Source organism: Antechinus flavipes, chromosome 3, assembly GCF_016432865.1.
Source record: "Antechinus flavipes isolate AdamAnt ecotype Samford, QLD, Australia chromosome 3, AdamAnt_v2, whole genome shotgun sequence".
Lineage (NCBI taxonomy): Eukaryota > Metazoa > Chordata > Mammalia > Dasyuromorphia > Dasyuridae > Antechinus > Antechinus flavipes.
The window spans coordinates 238,538,686-238,563,824 of record NC_067400.1 but is presented as its reverse complement, the minus strand read 5'-3'; the positions used below and the strand labels follow the sequence as shown (position 1 = coordinate 238,563,824).

The 25,139-nt window shown below is 34.1% G+C and overlaps 1 protein-coding gene across 4 annotated transcripts in view; it reads right to left on the bottom strand.

Moving 5' to 3' along the window:
• NPAS2 (neuronal PAS domain protein 2) overlaps positions 1–25,139 on the bottom strand; it is a 236,947-nt gene that overhangs the window by 84,551 nt on the left and 127,257 nt on the right. For all 4 annotated transcript variants that reach the window (XM_051984739.1, XM_051984736.1, XM_051984737.1 and 1 more), the window contains 2 exons: positions 22,177–22,230; positions 1,069–1,217 (listed from right to left, as the gene is read on the bottom strand). In XM_051984739.1, the coding sequence (XP_051840699.1) occupies positions 1,069–1,217; positions 22,177–22,208 (181 nt within the window). In that variant the 5' untranslated portion in view covers positions 22,209–22,230. The remainder of the gene's footprint in view (positions 1–1,068; positions 1,218–22,176; positions 22,231–25,139) is intronic.

The window sequence follows — 25,139 nt, the reverse complement described above, 5'->3', positions numbered from 1 at the left end:
ATTAGCATTCTTCTTTCCTCTCCCTTGGGCAGCTTTGAAAAAGAGGGTATGTTATTACTGTCACATTTTTAATAGGTATATATAATTATCAAAGAAATTGCAAAAGAATAATAAGCACAATGAAACTTTCAGATGTCCCAATCATGCCCTCTTTCATGAAATCATCTTGTCTGTGGCAAAATTTCAGTGAAAGAGAAGCATTGCCGTAATGATAGAATAACTATAATTATTTCCTCAATACTTCTGACATTTGTGACTTTTCATTATGTTTGAAGTCATGGTTTTTTTTTTAAGAGGTTATGCTTCTCATTCTTATTAACATCCTTCCTACATTTTTTACTTTCTCCTATTTTTTTCCTTCTTAATCTGCAGGTGGGAGGGAGAAAAGGTATAGTTAGTGCTAGAAGAAAAATAGATTGGTAAAGGGCACAAGAGAATAGGTTAACACAGGGTTTTAATAACCTCTTAAGAGCTTCATTTGACAGCAGTTTCAAGAGCTAAGGAAAAGTACAATATCTTTTCAAACCAGGACGAGATGTTGTTCAGAGGTCCAAGAGGGTGAGAACAATACAAGGTTATGCACACATCAATATGGAGAAGAGGGACAGAGAGGCAAAGAGAAGCTGGCACTGTCTTACCTGATAGAAAATCAATGCAACTGCCTCTCAAATTTCAAAGATTAAAAAAAAAATGTGTGCTGCAAGTGTACTTTTGATAAGGGTAACCCCCTCACAGTATTTATATTCTGACTGATCTGGATGGTTATTGCCATTCAGAGATCCTTACACTCCTTATTTAACAGGCTTTTGCTGAGAATGATTGGAATAATAAAGGGCAGTGCCACCTTCTGACCTAGCTTAATAAGGGGCTATTAATGAGGGAGGAGTAACTTGGAATGAAGAAAAGCCGATTCCTATTTTATGTACAAGCAGCTTCTCAAAAGGATAAACCCAAAGGGTGAAGAAATCCAAGGAAGACTGTAGAAAGGGCAGGAATTATAGGAATAGAGAATACAGTTACACTTTTTCTTTTCTTTTCTTCTTCTTTTTTTTTTTTTTTTTTTTTTACCATTGTGTTTCTGCAAAAATCCAATGACTTTTTCAAGCACTGTAGTTTTATCCAGTTTTCGAGTGTTCCCTGGAAGCATGGAGCTAAGTTCTTTGATGAGAACATTGAACTGGTCACGACGTTTTTTCTCAGACTTGTTTCGTGAAGCTCTAAAAATATAAAAAACAGTGGTAACCAAAAGATTCTAGTTACAATAACATTTGTCATGACTGAAATCAAGGCATTATTTCCAATCACATTCTGGAATTATCTTGCTCTTAATACCACAGAGTTGTTTAGCCTTATTTCATGGATGAACCCATAGAGGACAATTTTCTTTTAAACTAATGATTTGCCCAGAGTAGAGGGGATATTTGTTTGTATTATGACTGGAATTCTATGCAGCTTCTGGCAATACCCTTGATGCCATACTTTCTGATTACCCAAAGTTCTAAGCCCCTAGGAAAAGGTGATGCTAGTGTTTATTTTAACCATGAGTATAAGCTACCCAGTTGGCAGTCACTTCCTTTAGCAGTGAGGAATATGTTCCAGTTAATTTCTCACAATCTTTTTCAAATCTCAGTTTTTCCAGATTTGATATTGAGCCACACAGGGTCATGAGTAAATTCTGTCTCCCAATCTCCTAACATATGAGACTCAAGTCAATACATATTTCTTGAGTATCTACTACATATAAGGCTCTAAGTTAGAGGCTATGGTAGATACAAAAGGAGCATGTGGTATATTAATAAGTTACTTTTGACTAATGGTTTATAATTTTCAGTTTTAAAATTATTTTCACACATATGATCACAAATATTTCACAGAAATGTTCCACAAATATGCTTTGATATATGTTTCACACATATGATTCATATATGTATGTATATATATATAAATCGATCCTTACAATTTTCATTTTACCAATGAAGAAATAAGACTTGGTTAATTTGATTTAAATGGCAATTCTCTGGATTTCACGTTTATCACACTTCACTGAAATGGTTCCTCCATTCAAAGAATTTCTAGCCACATCAGAAAGTCAACACACACACCCAAGAAACAACTGACAATATATAATCTAGGACTAAAATATTCATGGGGACAATAAAAATCACTAGGAATAGAAGAAGGATAAGTTAAATATTATCAACAGTAAAACTTCCAGGAACCCTTAAACAGTCTCTGGTAGCAACTACAGAGGTTTCAGAAGCTAATCAATTTTGTTTCCTAAATGAAAACAAAAAAGATGGAAAACTCCCAGAATTTGTGCCTATTTTCCAGAAAGTTCTGCCTCTATATTTAGGATAAATAGTTCATCATACTTCTCTAGAACAAAAGAAAAAGGATTTGGCTTATAGTCTTTTGTTTGATACTCACAGTAAACCAACATTATTGAGTACACTTTTACAGAAAACTGAAGTTCAAGAAGGTAAATGATTTGCAGTGTTCATATAGAAGTGTCACCGTTGAATCAGAACCCTGACCTAGATTTCAAGTCCAGGGTGCTTTCTACTACATTACCTGAGTTTTAGACCAGTTAAATGGCTTGTACAAGGGCAAACAGCTGGAGCTAGACTTCAAAATCATATCTCCTAATTCTAAGTATGGTTTTTGCTTGACTTTACCATGCTGTTAGATTAAAACCAGGCTCACAATATGCTGTATTATGGCATAATCACCATATCAGAAAAGTACCTGGCACATAGTAAGTGGTTAATAAATTTTTATTGATTTATTAATTGATCTAATGGGTCCAAGATCAGATCTCTTAGATCTAATAGGTCTGATACTTCAATGTTTGTCTTATGTAAAGATATAATTAAGGGGAAAACTGGATATCATAAATAATGATTAAAGGAAAGACAAGATACCATTTTAATAGCTAATAATAATAGGTAACATTTACATAGTACTCACTATGTGCTAGACCTGAACTAAGTGTTTTACATTTCTTATGGACCTTATTTGGTCCATAAAAATAACTTTGAGAGATAGGTTCTATTATTATCCCATTATATATTTGAGGACAGAAGTTATGACTTCCTCGAATTGAAATTGTGTCTCAAGTTGGAACTGAACTCGAGTTTTCTTGACCCTAGGTCCTAGACCCTATTCACTATAACGCCTAGATATCCTTTTTAAAAAATACCCAAATATTTAATTTATTAACAAAAGGGGAGCTCTTCCAATATAATCAAATCAATGCATCAGTTCATTAATAATAGTGCCTTTTTTTTGCATCAAAATACTTGAAAATCCTAATAATAAAAAAATAAGTGCTTGATTTTTGTAGTATCAAAATAAATGTATTTATATGGTATCAAAAGGCATTCTCATCAAGTCAAGGAATCCTTTTACCAATGACAATTGTTATATAAGAAATATCATAAAAGATTTCATCTAGTGAGAATCAGTTTTACTGAATTGTCTTTCTCTTGTTCCTCTTTTTCTATTAATTTTCGTTTTAAATAAGGGATAGCTCTTTGTAAAAGACTGGGGAAATGGATACAGAAGGAAATGCAAGTGAGGTAAAAGCAAAAATTATCAATTCAAATCTATTTTATTTTTTAAAAAGATTTCATCTAAGATACACATGTCTAGAATGGGAGGTGGACCAGTCATCTATTAACATATAACAGATTTAATAGATGAGGAGCTGAGGTATTGTGCAGATATACATAAAATATTAATAGGCCTATAAAAAGTTAAAAGTACATTGGATAGCTCATCTCTGGAGAATTTATGAAAATATAACCTATGTATTATCTGGGTTTAGAAGTTTGTTTGGCTGAATGTGAAAGGGGGTGGAGCTCACTTCCTCCTCTAAAACTCACCCTTGGAATGTGGGTTTTACCAGCCTGGTTTTGACACTCCCTTTCTCCTCCCCCAGGGCCTGACATAATCTCCAGGCACTGCCCTGAACTCTGCCCCAACAGAGATATTTTTCTGCATTTATGTGTAGGGAGGGAGGGAAATGAGGTATAATTCACCAACTCATTCTCCTCTCAGAAGGCAATAATGATTGGCTTGCTTTTGTTAAAAGCTAAAAACTCCATACTCAGTTTTGCCAACTTGGTGGGGGGGTATATATTGAAATGAATAAATTAATATCATTGTCACTATCAGTCTCAAGATTTCATTTAAATTTTAAAAAATTTAAATATAACAAATTTAACTTTTGCCCATATACAAAAACCAGTTATAATTCTCTATTTTGTGACTATAAATAAAAAGATTAATCATACTTTAGAATAATACAGGGTTAGAATATTAAGTCAGAAATTATGAATAAATTTAAATGACAGAAACACTTTGGATTAATTAATCATTCTTTCAAAAAGGAAGAGGGTAAGGATAAAAAGTACTTCACTACTGGCATTAATCTGTGGTAAGAGAAGTTTAGAACTGATCAAATAAGCTTGAACCTCAGCTGTTCCTGCTGGCCTTGGTGGTAGATGTAGGCAGCAGTTGCCATAAAGAATTGTAATTGCTCTCAGCACTAGCCATAACCAGCTAGACTATTTCTTTAGGTCCTATTTCTTTTCTTCCTCACTTCTTCCTTAACTAATTCCCATCAGATCTCCTTCTCGGCTTCTCTCCTCCCAAATCTGTGTGACCATGTACTTACAGACTCTCAGGAGAGCCTTTCAGTAATACTTTTGTGTTTGAGATGACTCTCCCAAATGACTGCTTTGAGAATCTTTTCTCTGAATGCAGAGAAATCAGTCTCCCAAAAATTTCTACAGAAAGACAGACAAGAATTGCCTAGGATAAAATGATATCTGAGTTTTGAGCTGGGCTGGTGGAGGGAATGTCTGTCAACATATGATTTACCATGAATTAATCAAGGTATCTGAGAAAAGAAGTAACCAAATAGAAGAAAGTGACCAAGCAATTATTAAATGCCTACTGTCTTACAGTACTGTACCAAGGACTTCACATATATTATCTCACTTTGTCCTCACAATAATTCTGGAAAGTAAATACTATTAGTATCTCCATTTTATACTTGAGGAAACTAATGCAGACATAAGTTAAGTGACTTGTCCACATTTAAATGGCTGACCTTTGAGTCTGAATTTGAATTCAGATCTTTCTGATTCTATAGCTAATGTTTTATTTACTGTAGCATCTAGATGCTCTAAAGATCTCCAGCCAAAGAATATGTTTTCTGTATTGGATGGAATGTTCCTTTAAGGACATTAGGATACTTCTTCCTTAGAGACTGTTAAAGAACATTAACAATTATAAATATTTTTTTCTGGACCATATTGCCATTCAGCTCAAATCAGTCCAATGTTTATTTATTAAAAACCAATTATATACCAGACTGCCACAAAATTCTATTCTCATGATTCATCATGGCATGAAGACAAACTTAAATTCTTGAAGGCTGCGCCAATGTGATACAAGCTCCAACAGGTTCTGCCATGTAGCTAGTGGCCCAATGAATAAAGTGCTGAACCTCAGGAATACCTGAGTTTGAATCCAGACTCAGATATTTATTAGTTGTGTGAACCTGGATAAGTGATTTAACCTCCACATACTTCAGTTTAACTATCTGTAAAATGCGGATCATAATACCACCTACTTTCCTGGGTTGGTGTGAGGATAAATTATTTGTAAAGCTTTTTGCAAAACTTAAAGTACTATAAAATGCTTCTTCTCCTTCTTCTTCCCATGGTAAACAAAAGATCTCATGTACAGTCTCAGCAATAGACTGAATATTCTTTAAAAAGACCAGCCTAACAAAATATGAAAAGGCCCTTTATTAGTAGACTGGCCACTTGATGCCTTTGGTAACTCACAAATAAAAGTTAAAAATATTCCTCAGTCTTGTGTGGGCTTTTCTGCTTTTGCAATAATAAAAGAATCCCCAGGTCCTGAACATAGCAAATGCCAAACAAAATATGAAACGGATTGTATTTTAACAAATAGGGAATGGTTGTAATAAAAATTTGTGATAAAGAAAAACTGAGACACAAATGTCTGAACATACTTAATTTATTAGCAAGGCTAACAATTGCTAATAAAAAGAATCTAAGACTCCTTAGTAATTGAGGATCCATCTGACAGAGCTGTTTTTTTTACACATTTTATTATGTAAGGTACCAGAAGTGGTACAATGCTACAAACTAAACTAAAATTGTGATTGTTCACACAGAGATGAAAATTGGGCTTTTCTTGTCTTGACTCAGAGGGGAGTTTTTTTTTTTAAAACCCAGGGCAATAGGGAAAACAACAGTTGACATCCCCTGGAAAAGTCTTGTGGTGGAGAAACATTTTCTGACTAGATTGACTCAATCCTCCCTTTTCCTCTCTTCCCTTCTAAAAACTTACAAATTTTGAGTCTTTGTGGTCAGGTTGTACCCTACAGGACTAGGAAAGTTAAACTCTTACAAATTCTACCACTGAGACTTATACAATTAATTCCAAATCCAATCTATAAATATTGATACATTGATTAGATGCAATTCTTGATCAACAAATTATAAGTAATACAAAATAAAATTGAGTATCAATTTTTATTTTCAGAGAATGACTATTCCTAATGTAGGAATCATTCCTGTATTATTTATTTATGTACATCAGAAAAGTGGCTAGTTACAAGAAAGAGAGAAGGAAGAGAGAGAGCAAGAGAAGCCTGCAGAAAGTAGCATTTGAACTAGATCCTGAAGGAAGGGCAGGGCTCCTAAGAAAGAAAGGAGAGCATTCTAGGGATGGGAGATAGCTAGTACAAAAAAAAGAACAATATATAAGAAGACTGCAAATATAGGAATTGGCCAGGTTGTGAAAAACTTTGAAAACTAAAAAAAAGATATTTGCATTTGAACCTAAAAGTAATAGACAACTCTTGGCGTTTTGAGAAACCAGCATATTTGCAGGAAGTAGAGAAGAATCTAGTATAGAATAAGATACTTAATAAGATTAGAGAAAAAGTAGGGCATAATAGTGGGAGAAATTTGGGAAGAGATAGAATCAAGGATGTAAGATAATAGAATTGGTTTTGACTAGAAGGACAATTTTTTCATCAGAGACTGCAGTGAAACAATAGTGAAAGATCATATTATAGGTAAATGGGACAGAAGGGGCAAAGACAAAGCTCTTGGAAATGACTATAATTTTTCTTGGATGAATTGTGAGGGAAGGACCTGAGCTGAGAAGGTGGAGTATGGTGGAAAACTTGAAGGGAAAAAAAGATTTGAAATAGCTGCTGTGTTAAGTGGGACAGAGGTAAGCAAGAGCAGAACTACTTTGCTTCAGTGAAAGCTCAGTTTAGATTAGATAAAATAATTTAAAAATGGATCCAGTTATCAAGTTTTGCAATTTCCTTAAAATCTATTTAGTATTAAGTAGCGTCAAAGGAGGGAATTGGTGGAACTAATACAGGGAAGGGGTTTTATATGGTAGGCTCAGAAAGAGGACCAAAAAAGCAAAGAATTTGAGGATAAAGGATAGTATCTAGTTGAATTGGTTCACCAAGAGGTTTTGATTTGGAAAAGAATATCCTCAAAGCTTCAGCAAAATATTTAAGGATTCAAAGAGATTAAAGCAAGAGAAAAACACATAAACAAAAACGTTTATAGGGCATCTAGCTGGATGGGGCAGCTAGGTGGCACAGTGTCACTTAAATCCATTTGGCTCAGTTTCTTCATTTATAAAATGAACTGCAGCAAATGGCAAATCACTCCAGTATCTCTTCCAAAAAATAAAAATAAGCCAAATGGGGTCATGAAGACACAACTGATAATACAATAAACGTGCAACAAAAACAATTAGAAAATACTTTATAACATATTTTTATATGAGCAAAGAATCTCCAGTGATTCTCATTAATTGATAAATGGCTGAACAAATTGTCATATATGAAAGTAATGGGATATCATTGTGCCATAAAATAATGAAAAGGATGGTTTCACTGAAACCTAGGAATACTTGTAAGATATGATGTGGAGTGAAATGATGAGAATCAGAAGAACAATTTATACAATAAACACCTTAAAAAAAACTTTGAAAGATTTAAGAATTCTGATCAGTACAATGAGCAACAGTGATTCCAGTGCTAGAATGCTACTCACCTTCTGCCAGAGGGGTAACAGACTCAGGGTGCAAAATGAGACATTTTTTTTTACATATGGTCAAGGAGGGAAATTATTTTACTTGATTTTGCATATATTTTTACCAGGGTTTTCCCTCCCTACAGTTGGGAGGAGGAAGAAAATAAATTTTCATTAACTGAAAAAGAATAAAATGTAATTAAAGAAAGAAAAGACTGAGGGTTGGAGGTAATGAAGACAAAGAATATAGAGGTTCATAAAACATGGGAAAAGATGGAGTGATAAAAGATAAAGGAATTTCAAGCTTTATGAACATGGATATGGAACATCTTTAAGTGATGGCAAGATCAAGGATATGACCATCCCTATGTGTAGCTGAGATAGATTGGAGGAACAGGTTATAGGAAATATTCTAACTGGGAAGTTGGAATATTTGAGGGAATATTAATAGCAATGATGAAATTCCTTAGTATGAGGGCAGGAACTGAGACAGAGAGAAAAAGTGTGAGTCAGCAATAAATTTATTGAGAAAGGACGGAAGATATTCTAGGGATTGATAGTGAATACTTGGGTGGGGAGAGAGAAAAAGAGAGACAGACAGAGAAAGGGAGAGAGAGACTCAGAGAGATAGAGAGAGACAGAGAGAAGAAATTTAAGATAAAAGAAAGTGGCTAAGTCATTATAGATTGATTCGATCTTGAAGTCTCCAAGTTTGAGAGAAAAATCTGAGAGTGAGTGGATGACATCATGCCAGGTAATGAAAACCCTGGGAAGAAGAAGAAGCAGATTGGCTAAGATATCAGGAAAAGATAATGATGACTGTTGGAGGAGATATGGGAGAAAGGGGACACTAATACATTGTTGGGGGAATTTTGAACTGATCCACCCATTCTGAAGAGCAATTTGTAACTATGCCCAAAGTGCTACCAAACTAAAAAAAAAAAATACCCTTTGATTCAGCAGTGTTTCTATTGGGCTTGTATCCCAAAGAGATTTTAAAGGAGGGAAAGGGACCCACACATGCAAAAATGTTTGTGGCAGCCCTTTTTGAAGTATCAAGAAACTGGAAATAGAGTGAATGCCGATCAGTTGGAGAATGGCTGAATAAGTTATGATATATGAATGAATGGGATATTATTGTTCTGTAAGAAACAATCAGTAGGAGATTTCAGAAAGACCTAGAAAAACTTATATGAACTGATGGTAAATGAAATGAGCAGAACCAGGAGATCATTATACACGGCAACAACAAGATTATACAATATTCAATTCTGATGGACTTGACTCTTTTCCAAGGCGAGGTGATTCAGGCCAGTTCCAATAGACTTGTGATGAAGACAGCCATCTGCACCCAGAGAGAAGGCTGTGGGGACTGAGTGTGGATCATAACATTGTATTTTCACTTTTTTATTGTTGTTTGCTTGCTCTTTGTTTTCTTTCTCATTTTTTCCTTTTTGATCTGATTTTTCTTGTGCAGCACAATAAATATGTATAGAAGAATTGCACATGTTTAACATATATTGGACTATTTGATATCTAGGGGAGGGAGTAAGAGGAAAGGAGGGAAAAAAATTGGAACACAAGGTTTTGCAAGAGGGAATGCTGAAAACTCTCTATGCATGTATTTTCAAAATAAAAAGCTTTAATAAAAAAAGAAAGAAAAAAGAGAAAAGAGGGAGAACGTTCAGAAGGCAAATACTCACTTGAAGTGAAGATTTGAACATAATAATAAAGATGTAGGGAGTAAACATTGAAGGAGAGGTTACTGAGTGATGGTAGTACAGGGAAGGCCAGCACATAGCAGTAAGAAGCAAGGAGCAAGACTTAAAAAAAAATGTACAGCATCATCTATTTTTCATTTCAACATAGCTTCATAATATGTTGTCATTTCTAACTTTGCATATTATTCTCTGCTTATGGCATTTAGGTTGGCTGATTCCAGATAATATCTAGGAAGACACCTTAAATCCTCTAAGTAGATTTTTTTTTCCATCTTTAATTAAAAATGGCAGGCCACCTCTTTTTTTTTTTTTTTAAACTGGGCGTTTCATGTTTCACCTTTTGCTTGTCATTCTTTGTCCTAGATCATAGGTTACACCTTTATGGTCTTTAATCATTGTTCACCTCCTCTACAGAAGGTACATTAATAGCAGAGCATCTTCTAAAACTACATTTATGAAAGTAGAGGCTGAATTGCCTTTTGTTCATCTGATAGAAAACATGTAACATTTAAACTATATCAGCTTATTTGCTGTCTTGGGGAAGGGGGAGGTAAGGAAGGGAGGGAGGAAAATTTGGAACAGAAAGTCATAAAAATGAATGTTGAAAACTATCTTTACATAAATTTGGAAAAATAAAATACTATTTAGCAAAAAAAAAAGAAAATAATATAATATATAATCTTGGAGTAGATGAAAGAAAACAACTTTTAAGTATATGCATTATAATTAATTTTTGGCTTAGTTTTTTTTTTATAATACCTCTTTATTTTCAAAATATATGTAAAGATAATTTTCAACATTCATCCCTGCAAAATCTTGTATTTCAATTTTTTTCTTTCTCTTGCTTCTTCTCCCTTCTCCTAGATAGCAAGTAATCCAATATATGTTAAATATGTGCAATTCTTCTATACATATTTCCATATTTATCATACTGCACAAGAAAAATCAGATCAAAAGTGAAAAAAATGAAAAGAGAAAAAAAGCAAGCAAGTAACAGCAAAAAAGGTGAAATTATTTTGTTGTGATCCATATTCAATCCTACCAATCCTCTTTCAGGATGCAGATGGCTCTCTCCATCACAAGTTTATTGGAACTGGCCTGAATTATCTCATTGTTGAAAAGAGCCACATTCATCAGAATAGGTCATCATATATTCTTATTGTTGCCGTGTACAATGTTCTCTTGGTTCTACTCACTTCATTTAGCGTCAGTTCATATAAGTCTCTCTAGGTCTCTCTGAAATCATCCTGCTGATTAGAACAATATAATATTTGATAACATTCATATACCATAACTTATTCAGCTATTCCCTGATTGATGGGCATCCACTCAGTTTCCAGTTTCTTTTGGCCTAGATTTTAAAAGTAACATGCAATCTCCTTAGCCAAAAAAAAGCAAAAAAGAAAAGTACGGTTCCTAGTTTGTCTATAATATATTATTTGAATTAAAACACAGATAGCTCATTATTACTCTGTAATGTTATAATGACTAATAACATTGCCCATACAAAGATTATGATGAAACCCACTTTCATCAGGGATGGAAACACAGTTTTTTCTATGGTACTCAACCTGGAAACATACTGTGAAATCCTCAGGAAATGAGTCAATATTAGTTGCTTTTATAATTCTGAAGAAAAAAGATAAGGTAGATAATCCTAGAATGACTGCATTACCAGTAAGGTGGTCTCTTGGGACAATACCCTAAGACCACCATACATAAGATGGGAAAAAATTCATGCAAAATAAATAAAAAAGATCAACTGATGAGCTATATGCCCATTTGCTCATAAATCAGGCACATGCCTGAGTACTAATGTATGTATTTATACAGAGAAGCACAGGAGTGTAGTAGATAATGGACTTGCCAAAGAGTCTACCATAGAGATATCTACTCCTTCTTATCAATAAACTCCAGTGACTCCCTATCACCTCCAGAATCAAATACAAATACTGAGGCAACTAAAGCTCTTAGTATCATAGGTTCTTCATCTTTTTGTTTTCTTAGACTTTACTCCTACCATGTAGTTATCAATTCAGTGATAGTGACTTCCTTGTTTCACAAACAAGACATTTCATATTTCTCCTCTAGGATTTTCTCTGGCTGTCCCCCAAGCCTCTTCTCATCTCATCTTCCCTGGTTTTCTTCAAGCCCTAACTAAAATTCCATCTTCTACAGGAAGCTTTCCCCAATACCTCTAAATTTTAGTACTGTTTTTCTGTTAATTATTCTCAATTTATCCTATGTATAGCTTGTCTAGTATATTGTTGTTTGTATATTAAATCTCCCATTAGATTGTGAGCATCATGAGGGCAGGGGTTATTTTTTTTGCCTTTTTGTATCTCTCAGTTGTTAGTACAGTTTCTGGACCATAAAAGATAATTGATGAATATTCATTACCTGGCTGATTTACATTAATTGTATGACAATGGAAAAATCACTTAACTTCTTTCTAACAACTCTCAAACTTGCTACTGACAAATGATAGAGGAACTTTGATGGATGGAATTTCCTACAATGAGGAACTTGCTGGGGCAAACCGATTCTTTCCCTCCCTCCCCACGTATAAAGTGGAATTGTATCTTGTTCAGGATTTAGATTCAGAAGTTGGTACAAGAGGCAAAAGTTATGTTCTGATCAAAATGACCCTTTCTCTGCAGTAGCTATCTAGAATGAAAACCTTCATTCATTCTGTAACAATATAGATAAGGAGTAATAATTTGGGATAAGGGTCAAATGTAAAATTTGAGTCCCTTGGATCTTTTGGTGTCCTAAATCTACTATCTTTGCCAAGGAAACATCACTTATAGTATGGTACACAGGATCATGAAGAGTGACACAGCTGAACAACAATAAACTTTTTGACATTAGATCTAATGCTATCTACTGTACCATTTTGCATGTGCTTATTTGTGAATATATTCTTCCCTTTTGTCATATACACATAAATAAAATAAGGGTTTTATTTTGGGCTCATTAAATATTACTAAAATTTTTGTTATTGTCATTGGGTTTTTAAAATTCATTTTATGAACCTAGTTCCTATTTCTGGGGGATGGGAAGAAGGCAAAAACCCAATATATTAAAAGTATTTCTGTCAATAAAACATAATTAGAGTTCACATTAAAATTAACTTATAGAGGAAAAATGTACAATTCACCAATAATGGAGAGCTTTCTCTAAATGTTTTCCTGTTCTTTCTTCCAACTGTCAATATCTTAAAATTGCATTTCTACTATTTTTATTAATAAAATAATCTTTAATATTCAACTAATCTCCTAAATTATGAGGTCCCTCTTATTTGAAGTCAAATTTTCTTTCTGATTTATTTCATAACATCTCTTCTACCTCAATTTACTAAATAAAATAGGGAATCCTGATGGGGAAAATGCAAGATACTGTCTACATAAAGCACTGATTATCATCTGGGGTAAGAAAAAGCTTATGAAAATGAAAGCCTTCTGATAAAATTGAAAGCTATTATCAGAGTTAGTGATGTGCTTAGCTGGATTGAGTCCCTTTCACAATTCACTGGCAGCCAAGGTGAATCCAATTTTATGACTGGTTAGTTAGTACTTTCATGGATAGTTATTTTAGTATTTGTGCCATGTATGTATTCACTGATAATGTGAAAAACCTTTGGCATGCTGTTAACAATAAAAGTAAGGGAGGTCATTAAACCATATCAATAACTTTGGGGTAAAGGTTGAATATAAGGGTTTAGACACTTGAACTAGAGTGTCAAATCAAGCAGGGTCTCCTTTAGGGTGAGGCTTAATATATTAATAATTATAGGAAATTGATGAGTAGTCAAGGTCAGCAGGAGTACATTTAATTTCTAGTTGACTTTACCAAGCTCATAGAAAAGGTCAGGGTAAGATGCAGGACTCCTTTTAAAAAGAATTTTATTAATATTTATTTTTACATGATCTTCATTTCACAAAAGAATTCATTTCTCTCCTCAGACCCATCCATTCTAAGAAAGAGGAAAAATGAGGAGGAAAATACAACTCTACAAAACTATACATCAATAAAGGTCAACATCATAGGCAAGCAGGTAGCCCCAATAAACAAGAGTGCCAGATTAGCAGTCAATAAGATCTGAGGTCAAATCTTCCACTCTGGGCAAGTTATTTAGACCTTTTCAGCCTCAGTTTACCCATGTGTAAAAGAAGGATAATAATAATAGCATCTACTTTAAAAGTGGTTGTGAGATTCAAATGAGATAATTTTTATGAAATGATTTTCAAAACTTAAAGCATAACATAAACTCTATTATGATGATGATGAAATATTCCTTAAGTCTTGTCCCTTACCTCTACAAAGAATGAAAGGAGGTGCTTTCTCATGTTTTGGGGACCAAACTTGGCAGGATTCCTTCTCTATTCACAAACTAAGCCTCTAACAAAATTGTAACTGATACTATATGCCTCTCTTGTATCACCCAGAGTGCCTACTATGAATGAGGTACATAGCCTAGGGAAGTACTATGGCTCAGTAGAAAATGAATTAACTGAATTTAAAGTCTGAAAATTTGCATTTAAATCTTGGTTTTGCCACTTACTTGCTCTATGACCATGGACGTCTGTGAAATGATGATAATACTATTTATATTGCCTATTTCATAGGGTGATTGCTAGGAAAATGCTTTAAAATACTATATAAATGTGGGCTAATAATTATCATGAATAATAGTAGCAATTCAACTGAAGTGGTATTCCTAGTCAAACTTGTAGTTTGTAGTCTCCTTTTACTTGGCACCCCCTACAGGCAACCTCAAAAAAGTCTCACAAGGTACAAAAGTTGTTATTACAGAATCAATGGATTATAGATGTTCTCTACCCTAAGAAAACACTACATTTGACAATCTGAATTTTCAAAATCGATAAATTACAGGGTGCTTTCCTTGAACTACAAAACAGAATTTACTGCATTGAACCTTTAGAGAAGGAGCTCTTTGGAAACATTAAACAATTTTAATAAACAAAAATTCAATTTATGCAAGATTTTGGGGGAAGACACATCTGTAGTCAGGTTCAAGTCTCACAATTCCTTGCACAAGGGGATATGATGAATAATGAAGTTCAGACCTTCCTGCCCAAATACAACTGAGCTCCATGGTCATGCTATGCCCAGGGGTTCCATGAGCTTTGTTGAATGAGAAAAAGCCATTGTCTAGGATGCATCCAGAACAGAGCTATTACATAATCTCTAATAAAGGAAAATAAAACTATTCTTAAAGCCAACAGCTCTGGTATTCATGGTTGAGAATATCAGGCTGTTTCTGCCAGACATAAGGCAAGTCTCCAGGCCCTGCTTTGACTGGGGGTGGGAAGAAGAATTTAGGGAACATTAAGTCCTAAGAGATATACTTCAGAGAAGTTAAGAGGTCATATAATTCAACCACCAATTTATATACATCTGAATCACAGCAGGTAGATGGATTTTTATCCTATTTTAAGAGATCTCATAGGATGAAAATTTCATAACCTCCCACAATAACCTGTTCTAGGAACCAGCAACCCTGATGTACCTGTTCTAAAATTCTCTTTTCTCTTTTATACTCATTTCTTCCACTTGGGTTTCTAAAGAGACATCATTTGAGTAGTTTGTTTTTCTTTTTTAATACTGTTCGTAGATTTCTACTTAATTGGGGGTGGTTTGTCACATCATAGGGCTGTCTTGTTCTTACTAGATGCTGATACTACCATTTTCAACTTTCAATTCCATAACTGTAAATTAGTTGAAAGTTGGCATAATAGCTTGGGAACTAAGTATCAGTTAAGTCAATGCTTCCTTTCCAATATCTAAGAATAATATCTGAATCTTAACTACACAGCTATCAGAGAATGTTTGGGACCAACCTAAATCTAGTTTGGACTGATAAGGATTTTACTGAAATTATACAAAAGAGGAATTTAAAACATTGCTTAAGAACTTTTTTTTTAAACCAAAGTCCTAACAGACATGTTTTGTTTTTTTTGAAGAAAGTCAGTATTTTATTTCCAGAGTTCTCCAAGGGTTCAAGCAGTTTTACCTTTTACTGGGTTTTATTTTTCTCATCTATAAAATGAAGGTACTAAACAAGATGAACCTTGAGATTCCTTTCACTTCTAGCACCATGGGCCAATGCAAAAATGGATTGGTCAATATTAGGTCTCAGCCCAAGCCTCACTTGCTCATTCTTTGGGTTTTGATGGTTCAGAGTAAATAGCAATTGTTTCCATTCTAGTCAGAAACTCTGAGGGTCTTCCCCTTCCAGATGAATTTTTTTTGACTAAATAAAGGAGGCCATTCTTTGCCTCATTTCTTACCCAATTTTTATTCTTTGAATGGGTGATACCTTAGAACAAATTGAGACCTGAGAAAGATCTTAGCTTGAGAAGGCCAAGGTTTCCCCCTGCATCTGGGGCCATCCCCTGTTATCCTGACATGTCTTGCACATTGGACTCAGATGACTAGAGAAGGGACTGAGGCTGATGATTTTGTTCAACTCTGCTTCATTTAAATCCAATTTATTTGCAAGACATCACCCTCTTGATGTCATTCAAGAATGAAGGACAAATAACAGCAATAATAAATCTATAACCTCAGACTGAATTCTTCTACTCGAAAATTGTTTAGAAATGTGCTACCAAGTTGCCCTTTCTGCTCTGGTATTAACAAAACAATTGACCAATAAACATTTATAAGAGTTTCTGTCCTGAAAGGGCTTATAAACTAATGGGATAGACAACACAAATATGTACAAAGCAAGTCAAAAACAGGATTAATAGCAAATAATAGGGAAAAGGTACTAGAATTAAGAGGTGTTGGGAAAGGCTTAATGATTTTCAACTTTCCCAGTCTACTGATCATTTATTTCTCTATTAAACTAATTTTTTTTACTAGTCAAGGGAAAAAAAAAAACAATGCATTAAACAGACAAGTTCTTTCTATTAAACTCTTTATTGGGCTGAAGAAAAAATTAGCATTCTGTCTGATGTATATAGAATTTCACTTGGTTTAGGTACCAAACTGCACATCAGGAAATCATAGTAGAAGATAAATAAAACGTTGTTAACATTACCTCATGTTCATTGGATGCCTGCTAATATACTCAATTTAGCCCATCAAAACCACAGTAAACAACAAATATCCACCTCAAAACTCAGCTCAGCACAAAGATTTTCATTTGTTATATTTTTCCTTTGTGAGACTTTTCATGATTTCAAAGCATATGTGAAAAACAATATTCAGTCATGGAAGATAAATCACCATCAAACCAGAAAATATACAGTATTATAAAGTAAAACACAAACTGATAAATTGGACTATGATTTTCATGAATGACTGTAATAACTTTTCATTTCTAAGCTATTGAGCTCACAGAAAAAGAAATGAAACAATGAAGTGAGAGAAATCTGTCTACATAGGAGTCATATGACTTTCTGGGGCTAGCCATGCCCAAGTTGTAAATACTAATATCACTTCCCCACACTGAGCTTTTGGTAAAAAATTTTACACTTAAATTGTATTGGTGCTTATGTAGTTATCAAATTCATTTAGGTCTTAATATTTTTATACTTAATTATATTGGTGCTTCTGTAATTCTCTAATTGATTTAAGTTTTGGTTCTGGGGATGCCATTTGAAGGCAGGGTTCATTTCCTAGTCATATTTCTTCTACATTGTCCATAGTGCAGACCATTTGGTAGATGTTCTAAACATCTAATAAAAACAGCTAATGTTTAGGTAAATTTTTAATTTTGCAAAGTATTTTGCATGTATTATTTCATTTTATCATCAAAACAACGTTGGGAGGGTGGATGCTTTTTATTTTTATTTTACAGATGAGGAAATGAAGTTGAATTTAAATGAATTGCCAAGGTCACAGAGCTAGTAAATATCTAAAAATCAAATTATCTCTGGTCTTTCTGACTCCAAGTCAATCACTCTATCCATTCAGAATCCTTTGTGTTGCAATAAATAGTGTGAAAAAGAGCAATGTTGGTTGAAGATTTTGATTCAAATCCCATTGCCAATGCTTAATACCTGAGAAACATTTAAAAAATCTCTAAGCCTCTTTGGGCCTCAATTTCTTTATCTATAAAATGAGGAAATTGGCTTCCAGAAATAAGAAATTTGGGCTCCTGGGTACCCTCCAATTATAAATCCATGATACTATGATGTATCACTAGTTTACTATGGTACCTCTGCAAACAATCACAGTTTGTGTCACTTATAAAAAAGGCAAAATTCAGAAACAAAGTCAATGCCTAAGACTGCTGATAACTGAGAGTTTTCTCTCCTAAATTCCTATTTCTACTCTTGTTGGGTATGTTCATCTGCCAGTTGCCTTGAAGGATTTCTTGTCTGAATTGTTTCCATTCCTTCTTCCCACCTGAGTCTTTTTATAGACAGTGAAAGCTAACAACTACATTATGTGTAAGAACTGGCATCCACTCAATTAGGGAGTACAGGAATCATCCGGGGCTCTCAAGGATGCTTTCTAGAGAAATGAAGCACAAATTATGAAGTTACAAAGCTTGCTATAGATTATCACCTGAGGGGTTTGTAGAATTACATTTCCTCAATTGATATGAAAAAAGAATATCAACTAATTTTTAACTAATGCCAATCATCTCTGCTAGTGAGTGAAGATAAATTTTTTTTTCATCAGTTGGAGATAAGTGATCAATTTGTTTTACAATCTGATGTGTTTTCACAGATAAGTTTGATTTTTTTGGTCAGAAAGAATTCCTGAAAGCATTGACTTGTATGTCATTCATTTTATCTTTAAATCTTAAACTTTCTCATAAGGATATCTAATCTAAGTACTTCATATATGCATTAATTATTTCCCTATCTAAACTGGCAGCTCCTTGAGAGTGATCATATCTCATATTTCTTTTGTAATCTCCCGATCCTCCCACCCTACTGCCTCAATAAATACAAAATATACTCTGCAATGATCTCCTTTCCACTTCACCCACACACCAGAAGGATTGTACCAGAGACCTCACTCTCTTCTGGAGCACTATTTCTAGGATCCCAAACACTGATATTCCATTCTCCAATCATAACCTTCAATCCTCAGTCCCTCAATCACGTTTTAACTTTCAACATGACCTCTAGGACTTTGATCTAGCCCTATCCATCCCATCCTATCTCTTCATCTTCATTTGCTTAGCCCATAATCTGCCACTTTTTATGTTTCACAAATCAGTACTCTGGAATTTTTTGCTCCCCTGACCTTCCATTATTCTTTATTTGGTAATGTTCATTCTAATTTGTCCTCACATGGTTTTTCAAAAAAAAAATTCAGGCTGCAGAGCATAAATGGAAACAAATCACAAAACCAAGCATATTTTACTCTCTTGCATAAGGTTCAGCTAGAGCGCTCAATGATCCTCACCAATTCTTTTAGTTGACTCCTAATCATATTCCCTATTGTGGCTGTTACAAAGCTTTGCCTACCACTCTCTACTCCTTGCCTTCTCCATTTTTCAGATCTTTTCAGCCTCACTCTTCCTTTTTCTGACCCCAGAAGAGCTACTCCTATTCTTCACTAAGGCTGATGCTGAGATTGTATTCCATTCCAGTCTTCCTTGTCATAAGAATCAGATGAGATAATAATTGTAAAGTGCTTAGCAAAATCCTGGCCCACAGTAAGTGCTATAGAAATAATAGCTATTCATCATCATCATCATCATCATCATCATCATCAATCATTTCCTTTTCCACTGGCTCCTTCTCAAACATGCTCAGGCTTCTCCAAATCTTAAATTTGCCTTTTTTTGACCTTTCTACACTATTCAGCTAATTTCTTATCTCTTTTCTTTCACTTATTGCTAAATTTCTTCCAAAAGCTGTTGTCTGTACTTGGTATTTCTGCTTCCTCACTATTCACTCTCTCCTTCACTGAGTCCTAAATAGATTAAGAAGCTTGCTTAATGTCATTTGGGAGTAAGTGTCCACATCATTAAAACCTATTTATTATAACCATTTTAAAGGCCTCAAATCAAATCAATCAAAGATAATATTTAGTTTAGGATGATTTGTCAGTAGGGTGACAGACCCTTGAGAAACTAGCATACCAGGACTGAGTATGTACAATGATTATGTGGCAGCTTCCAAAGGCTTCAGTTCACAGAAGCTCTCTTTATTTGCTTTGAGGAAAGACTCTGATTAGATTAGATTAGAACCTACAGTTACAGAGGGACAGGGGATATTCCTAACAATTCCAGGGCAGAAAAGAGTGCTCGTGGTCAGGTCCCTAGAAAGATCTCTGAAAACACCTGAACAAAACCCTTGAAGTTTGGGACAGTGCATCCTCCATCCTAGAAATAGAGTCCTACTTTAATAAAAAGTTAAAAGCTGAGTAATAGGCTAATAGGCCTGAGTAATAGGAAATAGGCTGAGTAATAGGAAAATGAACAAACAGCAGAAAAAGATTCTGACCATAGACAGTTACTATGATGACAAAGAAGATCAAAACACACACTCAAAAGAAGATAACAAAATCAAAGCTCCTACATCTAAAGCCTCCAAGAAAAATAAGAATTGAGCTCAGGCTATGAAAAAGCTCAAAAGGAATTTTGAAAATTAAGAGAAAGAGAGGAAAAATTAGGAAGAGAATTGTAAGTGGTACAAAAGCAAATACAAAAAGCTAATGAAAAGAATGTCTCAAAAAGCAAAGTTGGCCAAATAGGAAAGGATATATAAAAGCTCATGGAGGAAAATGATTCCTTAAAAATTAGAACTGAGCAAATGGAACTTAATGACTTTATGAGAAATCAAGATTTAAAGAATAAAAAAAATGTGAAATATTTTTTTGAAAAAACAGCTGACCCAGAAAAGATCCAGGAGAGATGATTTCAAAATTATTGGTCTCTGAAAGTCATGATCAAAAAAAGAGCTTGCATCCAAAGATAAAATAGAAATCAAAAGAATTTCTGGATCACCTCCTGAAAGAAATGCCAAAATGAAAACTCACAGGAATATAATATTCAAATTCCAGAATTCTCAAGTCAAGGAGAAAATATTGCAAGCATCCAGAAAGTAGAGCCACAGTCAGGATAACACAAGATTTAGCAGCTTCTACATCAAAGTTCAGAGGACTTCAAATATGATATTCTGAAGAGCAATGGAGCTAAGATTACAACCAAGAATATATATATACATACACACACACACACACACACACACACACACACACACACACGCATATATACCAAGAGTATAATCCTCCAGGGGAAAGGGTAGAAATTCAATGAAATGTAGAATTTTCAAGTATAATGATTTAAAGACTATAACTGAATAGAAAATTAGATTTTTCAAATTTAGGACTCAGGAGAGCATAAGGAGGTAATCAAGAAAGTGATATCATAAGGGACTTAATAAGGTTTATCTGTTTACATTCCTACATGGGAGGATGATACTTGTAATTCATTAGAACTTTCTCATTATAGCAATTAGATGGAGTATATATAGACAGAGGGCACAGGTGTGAGTTGAATATGAAGGGATAATATTTAAAGAAATAAAATTAGTAGGTGGTAGAGGAATACACTTGTGGAGAAACAGAAAAAGAAAAGTGGAATGGTATAAATTATCTGTTATAAAATAGGCAAGAAAAAGTTTTACAGTGGAGGGAAAGATAGGGAGGAAGGAATTAATGAGTGAACTTTATTCTCATCAGAATTGTCTCAAAGAGGAAATAACATAACACTCACTATGGGTATAGAAATCTATCTTACCCTGCAGGAAAGTAGAAGGGGAAATGGATATTGGAAGCAGAGAGAGTGATTAAAAAAGAGGGCATAGATGGGGGAGAGAGTGGTCTTTAGCAAAACACTTTTGAGGAGGCATAGAGTGAAAGGAAAGAGAGAATAGAATAAATGGAGGGAAATATAGTTAGTAATAATAATTGCAAAAAGATTTTTGAAGCAAGTTCCTCTTATAAGGCCTCATTTTTCAAACATATAGTAAAATTTATAAAAAACAAGAACCATGCCCCAATTGATAAATGATCAAAATTCATGAACTACACCCAAAGGACTTTACATTCATGCATATCCTTTGACTTAACAATACCACTATTTGGCATGAATCCCCAAAATATTTTACAAAATGAAAAGGACCTATATATACAAAAAATATTTATAGCAGCTCTCTTCTCAGGGCATTTTAAATTTAACTGGGAAAAAATAAAATATTTTTCAAAGAAGAAAATAAGAGTTAGAGTATCAGATGATGAACCAATATCCTAGAGAATCTTAAGAGAAAAAATAATAGTAAAGAAAAGCAAAATTCTGGGAATAAGAATATAAATTTACATGATATATACATAAGAACAATTCTTACCTCTTTGCTCTGTCCTTCTCATCTTCATCCATTAGATTTCCTACACAGTTTTTCCTAAAGAAAAGAATACAAAGTTAACAAACTGCTTTAAAAATTTTTTAAATATATACTTCTGGTCTTAGTTTAAGTTGCTTTAACGCTATCTAATCCCATACTTTTAGAACAATGGTTTTAACCTTGATACCTTCAACAATCTGGTGATGTAGTGGACCCCTTTTTCATTAGTGTTTTAAAATGAATAAAACTAAATACAAAGGATTACCAAGGAAATCAATTATATTGAAATATAGTCATCAAAAACAAACTCATAGACCACAGGCTAATAAACCTTGCTTTAAAGGATAACTCAATGCTTCATTCTTTCTGTTCATAACATTTTTAAAATCAGAATTTACCTATCACAAGAGTGTTTTTGTTTTTCACATGAAACTCCAAAATTTTCTAGAATTCACCCACTGTGTACGTACTAAGACCCTTATACCATACACAGCACTTAGCAAGGCATTTTGGAAAATACAAAGAAGTATCTTTCATGATGCTTTCCATCTAATTAGAAAATGTAAAGCAATTCAATAAGCATTATTCAATCAATTGTACTGTTACAAAATCCAATTTTAAGTACTGACATTTGTTTTTATATCTCAGACCATAATTTCCATGGATTTTCTTGACAACAATATTGAAGTAATTTTTTCATTTTCTTTTCCCATGAATTAAGATAAAGAAAGGTTAAATGTGTTGCTCAGGATCACACAGGTAATAAGTATCTGAGGTTGGATCTGAATTTAGGTTTTTCTGACTCCAGGTCCAGTGCTCTATTCACTGAGCCACCTAGCTGCCTATGGATTAAAAAAAATGAAAAACAGTCTCTCTTCCTAAGGGACTTCACATTCTATCAGGAGGATACAACAAGTACAAGTGAATAAAAGATAATTTGTGGTGGAAAAATAACCCTAACATTGACAAATGGGAAGAGAAAAGTAGGAAATATCTCATATAGGAGGTGACATATAAGTTGACCCCTGAAAGGAGATAGAGAGTTTAATGTGCAGAGCGGATGAAGAAGGAGGGAGAGAAGTGGTTCATTCCAAATGTGAAGTTTTGGGGCATGGGAATAAAAAAATGGAACTGTATATTCAGAGAATAGCAAGTGGTTCCATTTGGCTGGAATGTAAAGTACATCAAGGCAGGCTAAGATAAAATTAGTCTGGAAAAGTAAGTTGGAAATCCTCTTGCAAAGGTTTTTTTTTTCTATGCCAGGTTGAGGAGTTTATATTTTATCTTAGATGTAATGGAGAATAGCTGAAGATCCTTGATTAACAGAGCCAACCTTGTACACTAGGAATATTCTTTGAGCAACTATAGTGGGAAGACTAAAGATAATAGGAACTACAAGTAGAAATTCCAATTAGGAGGCTGTGGCAATAGTCCAGATGAGAATTCATGTAAACCAGCACTAGAGTGTGATTGTGTAAGTGGGGACAGATTTAAGATATGATGAAGGAGGACTCAACTTGGCAAGTGATTGGCTAGGGGAAAAAGGGAATGTTCAAGGTGATTTAAAGTCATGAACTTGGTGTATTGTAAGGATAGTGGTAGCTTCAATAAAAATAGTGAACTCTGAAGAAGAGGTAGAGAAGAAAAATTTTCTGACCACATTTATAGCTAGGTGGGATAGGAGATAAGAGCACTGGACTGGGAGTCAGGAATATCTGGATTCATATTAGAACTCAAAATACTAGCCATATGGCTCTGCACAAGTTACTTAATATTTGTCTCACTTTACAAATTTGTAAAATGAAGATAGTAATAGCATCCTCCTCCCTACCATCTTTAGTAGGGCTGAAATGGGATAATGTTTGTAAAGCACTTTATAGAACTTGCTGAAAAGGGCTATAAAACTGCATATCCTTTGATCCAGCAATGTTTCAACTGAGTCTGTATCCCAAAAAGATCATAAAAAAGGGAAAAGGACCCACATGTGCAAAAATGTTTGTGGCAGTCCTTTTTATAGTGGCAAGGAACTGGAAACTGAGGGGATGTTCATCAGTTGGGGAATGACTGAGTAAGTTATGGTAAATGAATGTTATGGGATCTTATTGTTCTATAAGAAACAATCAGCAGGATGATTTCAGAGAGGCCTGGAGAAACTTACATGAACTGATGCTAAGTGAAGTGAGTAGAACTAAGAGAACATTGCACACAGCAACAAGATTATGTGATGATCAATTGTGATGGACTTGGTTCTTTTCCACAATGAGGTGATTCAAAACAATTCCAAAAGATTTGTGATAGAAAGAGCCTCGCATTCAGAGAGAACTATGGACACTGAATGTGAATCAAAGCATAGAATTTTCACCTTTTTTGCTGTTTGCTTGCTTGCCTTTTTTTTCCCTTTCCAATTTTTTCTTGCATAAATGTGTGAAACGTGGAATTTCACAAATGTGGAAATGTTTAGAAGAATTGCATATGTTTAACCTCTATTTGGATTACTTACTGTCTAGGGGAGGGAAGGAAAAAAAAATTGGAACACAAGGTTTTGCAAGGGTGAATGTTGAAAAATATCTTTGCATGTATTTGGAAAAAATAAAAAGCTGTTATTTTTACAAAGAAAGAAAAAACTTAAAAAGCTACAGAAATTTTACTTATTATTATATTATTTATATTATTCCTATAATTCTGAGAATTGGTAAAAAGGAGACTCTTTTATTGTACCTAAGACATCATGGTATGTATAACAATTCTACTCATGAGAGTAGATTCTAGAGGACCATGAGGGGAGACAGTGACAATGGAAGAAGGAAATGTATTATGGGGGTCTGGAAGGTATGTTGTCAGAAGAGTGGCATATGGCCTATAGGCATGCTATGCTGAGTATATGCTAATAGTTGAGGAAAGGGGAGGACATACTATTTCATCTGTGACTTTCTACTTCCAGGAAGATGGACTAAAGAATACTGCCT